Source organism: Oncorhynchus keta, chromosome 10 (assembly GCF_023373465.1).
Source record: "Oncorhynchus keta strain PuntledgeMale-10-30-2019 chromosome 10, Oket_V2, whole genome shotgun sequence".
NCBI classification, from domain to species: domain Eukaryota; kingdom Metazoa; phylum Chordata; class Actinopteri; order Salmoniformes; family Salmonidae; genus Oncorhynchus; species Oncorhynchus keta.
Window position 1 is genome coordinate 16256705 of NC_068430.1, and position 6757 is coordinate 16263461.

General features: G+C 41.6%; 1 protein-coding gene across 4 annotated transcripts in view; it reads right to left on the minus strand.

Moving 5' to 3' along the window:
• The window catches only part of LOC118388289 (voltage-dependent calcium channel subunit alpha-2/delta-2-like), a 407521-nt gene that overhangs the window by 35655 nt on the left and 365109 nt on the right, over positions 1-6757 (minus strand). For all 4 annotated transcript variants that reach the window (XM_052526555.1, XM_052526554.1, XM_052526556.1 and 1 more), the window contains one exon: positions 5875-5924. In XM_052526555.1, coding sequence (XP_052382515.1) covers positions 5875-5924 — 50 coding nt within the window. The remainder of the gene's footprint in view (positions 1-5874; positions 5925-6757) is intronic.

The window sequence follows — 6757 nt, forward strand, 5'->3', positions numbered from 1 at the left end:
CCACACCAGTGTACAGTATAAAAACCTATCTGTGTTGACCACAGTAGTGACCTCTCTATGTTAACCACAGTAGTGTACAGTATAAACGTCTCTCTGTGTTAACCACAGTAGTGTACAGTATAAACACCTCTCTGTGTTAACCACACCAATGTATAAAAGCCTCTCTATGTTAACCACAGCAGTGTATAAAAACCTCTCTGTGTTAACCACACCAGTGTACAGTTTAAAAACCTCTCTGTGTTAACCACAGTAGTGTACAGTATAAACACCTCTCTGTGTTAACCACAGCAGTGTATAAACACCTCTCTGTGTTAACCACAGCAGTGTATAAACACCTCTCTATGTTAACCACATCAGTGTATAAACACCTCTCTGTGTTAACCACAGCAGTGTATAAACACCTCTCTGTGTTAACCACAGCAGTGTATAAACACCTCTCTATGTTAACCACAGCAGTGTATAAACACCTCTCTGTGTTAACCACAGCAGTGTATAAACACCTCTCTATGTTAACCACAGCAGTGTATAAACACCTCTCTATGTTAACCACAGCAGTGTATAAAAACCTCTCTATGTTAACCACACCAGTGTACAGTATAAACGCCTCTCTATGTTAACCACACCAGTGTACAGTATAAACACCTCTCTGTGTTAACCACACCAGTGTACAGTATAAACACCTCTCTATGTTAACCACAGCAGTGTACAGTATAAACACCTCTCTATGTTAACCACACCAGTGTACAGTATAAACACCTCTCTGTGTTAACCACACCAGTGTACAGTATAAACACCTCTCTGTGTTAACCACAGCAGTGTATAAACACCTCTCTATGTTAACCACAGCAGTGTACAGTATAAACACCTCTCTATGTTAACCACAGTAGTGTACAGTATAAACACCTCTCTATGTTAACCACAGCAGTGTATAAACGCCTCTCTATGTTAACCACAGCAGTGTACAGTATAAACGCCTCTCTATGTTAACCACACCAGTGTACAGTATAAACACCTCTCTGTGTTAACCACACCAGTGTACAGTATAAACACCTCTCTATGTTAACCACACCAGTGTACAGTATAAACACCTCTCTGTGTTAACCACACCAGTGTACAGTATAAACACCTCTCTGTGTTAACCACACCAGTGTACAGTATAAACACCTCTCTGTGTTAACCACAGCAGTGTATAAACACCTCTCTATGTTAACCACAGCAGTGTATAAACACCTCTCTATGTTAACCACACCAGTGTACACTATAAACACCTCTCTATGTTAACCACAGCAGTGTACAGTATAAACACCTCTGTATGTTAACCAAAGTAGTGTACAGTATAAACACCTCTCTATGTTAACCACAGTAGTGTATAAACACCTCTCTATGTTAACCACAGCAGTGTATAAAAACCTCTCTATGTTAACCACAGCAGTGTATAAAAACCCCTCTATGTTAACCACAGTAGTGTACAGTATAAACACCTCTCTATGTTAACCACAGCAGTGTATAAACACCTCTCTATGTTAAACACAACAGTGTATAAACACCTCTCTATGTTAACCACAGTAGTGTACAGTATAAACACCTCTCTATGTTAACCACAGCAGTGTATAAACACCTCTCTATGTTAACCACAGCAGTGTATAAAAACCTCTCTATGTTAACCACAGCAGTGTATAAAAACCTCTCTATGTTAACCACAGTAGTGTACAGTATAAACACCTCTCTATGTTAACCACAGCAGTGTATAAACACCTCTCTATGTTAAACACAACAGTGTATAAACACCTCTCTATGTTAACCACAGTAGTGTACAGTATAAACACCTCTCTATGTTAACCACAGCAGTGTATAAACACCTCTCTATGTTAACCACAGCAGTGTATAAAAACCTCTCTATGTTAAACACAACAGTGTATAAACACCTCTCTATGTTAAACACAACAGTGTATAAACACCTCTCTATGTTAAACACAGCAGTGTATAAACACCTCTCTATGTTAACCACAACAGTGTATAAACACCTCTCTATGTTAAACACAGTAGTGTATAAACACCTCTCTATGCTAACCACACCAGTGTATAAACACCTCTCTATGTTAAACACAACAGTGTATAAACACCTCTCTATGTTAACCACAGCAGTGTATAAAAACCTCTCTATGTTAAACACAACAGTGTATAAACACCTCTCTATGTTAACCACAGCAGTGTATAAAAACCTCTCTATGTTAAACACAACAGTGTATAAACACCTCTCTATGTTAACCACAGCAGTGTATAAAAACCTCTCTATGTTAAACACAACAGTGTATAAACACCTCTCTATGTTAAACACAGCAGTGTATAAACACCTCTCTATGTTAACCACACCAGTGTACAGTATAAACACCTCTCTATGTTAACCACAGCAGTGTATAAAAACCTCTCTATGTTAAACACAACAGTGTATAAACACCTCTCTATGTTAAACACAACAGTGTATAAACACCTCTCTATGTTAAACACAGCAGTGTATAAACACCTCTCTGTGTTAACCACAGCAGTGTATAAAAACCTCTCTATGTTAAACACAACAGTGTATAAACACCTCTCTATGTTAACCACAGCAGTGTATAAAAACCTCTCTATGTTAAACAAAACAGTGTATAAACACCTCTCTATGTTAACCACAGCAGTGTATAAAAACCTCTCTATGTTAAACACAACAGTGTATAAACACCTCTCTATGTTAAACACAACAGTGTATAAACACCTCTCTATGTTAAACACAACAGTGTATAAACACCTCTCTATGTTAAACACAGCAGTGTATAAACACCTCTCTATGTTAACCACAACAGTGTATAAACACCTCTCTATGTTAAACACAGTAGTGTATAAACACCTCTCTATGTTAACCACACCAGTGTATAAACACCTCTCTATGTTAACCACAGCAGTGTATAAAAACCTCTCTATGTTAACCACAACAGTGTATAAAAACCTCTCTATGTTAACCACACCAGTGTACAGTATAAACACCTCTCTATGTTAACCACACCAGTGTACAGTATAAACACCTCTCTATGTTAACCACACCAGTGTACAGTATAAACACCTCTCTATGTTAACCATAGTAGTGTACAGTATAAACACCTCTCTATGTTAACCACAACAGTGTATAAACACCTCTCTATGTTAAACACAGTAGTGTATAAACACCTCTCTATGTTAACCACACCAGTGTATAAACACCTCTCTATGTTAACCACAGCAGTGTATAAAAACCTCTCTATGTTAACCACAACAGTGTATAAAAACCTCTCTATGTTAACCACACCAGTGTACAGTATAAACACCTCTCTATGTTAACCACACCAGTGTACAGTATAAACACCTCTCTATGTTAACCACACCAGTGTACAGTATAAACACCTCTCTATGTTAACCATAGTAGTGTACAGTATAAACACCTCTCTATGTTAACCAAAGTAGTGTACAGTATAAACACCTCTCTATGTTAACCACAGTAGTGTACAGTATAAGCATCTCTCTGTGTTAACCACAGTAGTGTACAGTATAAACACCTCTCTGTGTTAACCACAGTAGTGTATAAACACCTCTCTATGTTAACCACAGTAGTGTACAGTATAAGCATCTCTCTGTGTTAACCACAGTAGTCCACAGTATAAACCACAGCAGTAGGTTAATTGTTTTGATTCAAAACGTCAAAGATGTTTTTGGAATCATTTATTGATCCATGGAATGCTGTTCTTGGATATTGGGGGAAATCAGTGACTGTGTGACAGGGATCACAAAGCCCAAATCTGATAAGGAAACCTTCGGACCTTGGGAGTTTGATCCTAGATGTCAGTGGAACGTCTTCGTCCCTGCTGTTTCTGTTCAAATTGATCATCAGAAAACAACAGGCTTTGGTGACCGCTTCACCAACTCCAATATATCTCAATTGTGGGCGAGGAATTCAGGAGGATTCAATCCTAATCCAACTAAAGATCTAGGTAGTTAAACTGCGCTGATCACGTGTACAAAATAGGGAGTTAAAGCCAATTCACGCTTGATCCGAAAATGTGGTCTAAGGCACTGTATGGAGGGTGTGACGAAATTGCGGAGCCTCTGGAGGCACGCAGAGGCCAAATCGAGCCCTGTACCGGGTTGCGGTGCGCCTCCCAAATGCAAAGGCTCCGTATAGCTCCGCATTGACATGACTGGTTGACGGTAGGTGAGGGAGGGAGGTCCTGTATGAACACAAACTCACTTCCTTGACAACTTCCTTCACAACAGCTCTGCGCTGCTCCACGAAGTGCAAGAAGTACTGTATGAATGCCCTGAATTCTGCTGACTGTATCACTGTAAATGTTGCAGGGCCAATGCAGACGTCGGATTGACCATGCAGCGCCTTTTAGTATGCAAAATAGGTCTTATTCACATCGTCAGTAAATAATGCCCCTTTTACATAATGGTATATTCGATTATAGCACCACTCGAACCCTAACCATAACAGTCTATGTATCCATCTTACACTCAAGGAGGGTCGCCCAGTGTGAACACACACAGAACAGTGCTGTTTTAGTGTTGTGCCTTGTGACCGTTTGTTATTCATGGCCTGAACACTGAGGTGCTGACAGGCGTAACCTATTCTATTATCATCTCACTAAAACTCTCGTTTAACGCTCTCGCCACAGGGAGATATTTCATCAGGATGATGACAGGCAGACCTTTTCACATGATATAGGGGAAATGTTACACCTGACTAGAACAATTTAGCGAACATAAAAGTCAGCCAGCAAAAAGGTTGAGGAGGTCCAAGGGAAACAGAGCCACAGGTAGGTAGAGGCCAGGGTCCAGGGTCCAGGGTCCAGGGTCTCGGGTCCAGGGTCCAGGGTCCAGGGTCCAGGGTCTAGGGTCCAGGGTCCAGGGGCCAGGGGCCAGGGGCCAGGGTCCAGGGGCCTGGGGCCAGGGTCCAGGGGCCAGGGGCCAGGGGCCAGGGGCCAGCGTCCAAGCTTACCGTTCTATGGGTTATTGCGTTGCTACAACCAGGGACTACTTTACATGCCTGGCCCAGGTCAACACACCAGCATCCTGTCTGTTTGTCCAGCTACACTGTGAAACACAGGCTGCATCAGCTATGTGTTACTAAGTACACTGTGAAACACAGGCTTTATCAGGTATGTGTTACTAAGTACACTGCAATTCAGGCTGCATCAGCTATGGGTGTGTGTGTGTGTGTGTGTGTGGGGGGTAGTGTAATGGAGGGACTAGAGGAGGGGTGGATTAGGCAACACAGCAGATCTGAAAGCCTCTCCCTGTGACTTCCTCTCTATTATTCCAGAAGACAGAAGTGAGCTCTATCTCTCCCTGTGACTTCCTCTCTATTCTTCCAGAAGACAGAAGTGAGCTCTATCTCTCTCTCCCTGTGACTTCCTCTCTATTCTTCTAGAAGACAGAAGTGAGCTCTATCTCTCCCTGTGACTTCCTCTCTATTCTTCCAGAAGACAGAAGTGAGCTCTATCTCTCCCTGTGACTTCCTCTCTATTCTTCCAGAAGACAGAAGTGAGCTCTATCTCTCCCTGTGACTTCCTCTCTATTCTTCCAGAAGACAGAAGTGAGCTCTATATCTCCCTGTGACTTCCTCTCTATTCTACTAGAAGACAGAAGTGAGCTCTATCTCACCCTGTGACTTCCTCTCTATTGCTCTTTCCAAGCCTTCTTGTGTCATTTTGTAATTGGAATATTTAAAGGCATTATCTACATGTGCATAATTATCTTTAAAGAGAGTAATGAAATCAACATGACCTAGAAAACACACCCTGAAGTTACAGTAAGGATTCACACAAATGCACACATACACACACTGAAGGAAGGATATATCACCTGTGTGTTAATTCTGATGGCTCCAATGGATGGAATCTCATAGTAGAATCCTGAAGATCAAAGTGAGAGAATCTGTTCAGTAGATACACAGTGATAATAACCAACAACATGGAGCTGTTCTGTTGTGGTGTGTATTGTAAAGGTAAAATTGCTATGCATATGTGAAATAACACAACAGCCCAGCGAAGTCTCATCATCTCAAGCTATTAGAGCAAATGTAGTGCTATGATTTTAACATGTCTCCTAAGCAGAATGCTGATTGTTCTCTATGGGGACATTGCATTTAGTACCCATTACGTGTTTTGGCCATTTTGTCATTTGCTGCAGATAGGTGTGTTTGTGTGTGTGTGTGTGTGTGTGTGTGTGTGTGTGTGTGTGTGTGTGTGTGTGTGTGTGTGTGTGTGTGTGTGTGTGTGTGTGTGTGTGTGTGTGTGTGTGTGTGTGTGTGTGTACGCACGCGTACGCATGTACACGTGTGTGTGTACTGTGTGATTGATTTAAATTCAGATGCAATGGGGAAACAATTGGCCATTGACCTCCCGTCTCATCATCATTTTACTGCAGGATGTCAATGTAATGTGTGTTAGGGCTCATTGAGGATGCTGCTGATGTACCCCAGGCAGAACAGAACAGGACTGCTGATTAGGGATGGAGGAGAGGAGAGACACACTCACTCTGGGTCAATAACTGCTGCCGTTCCCCAAGTTATTAAAGCACAGAGTGTTTATACGAAGAGCCGCGAAATGGAGACAACATCCCCAGAATGTTAAGAGACAAGAATGCCTGGCGTTTTTAATAAATCACACACACACACACACACACACACACACACACACACACACACACACACACACACACACACACACACACACACACACACACA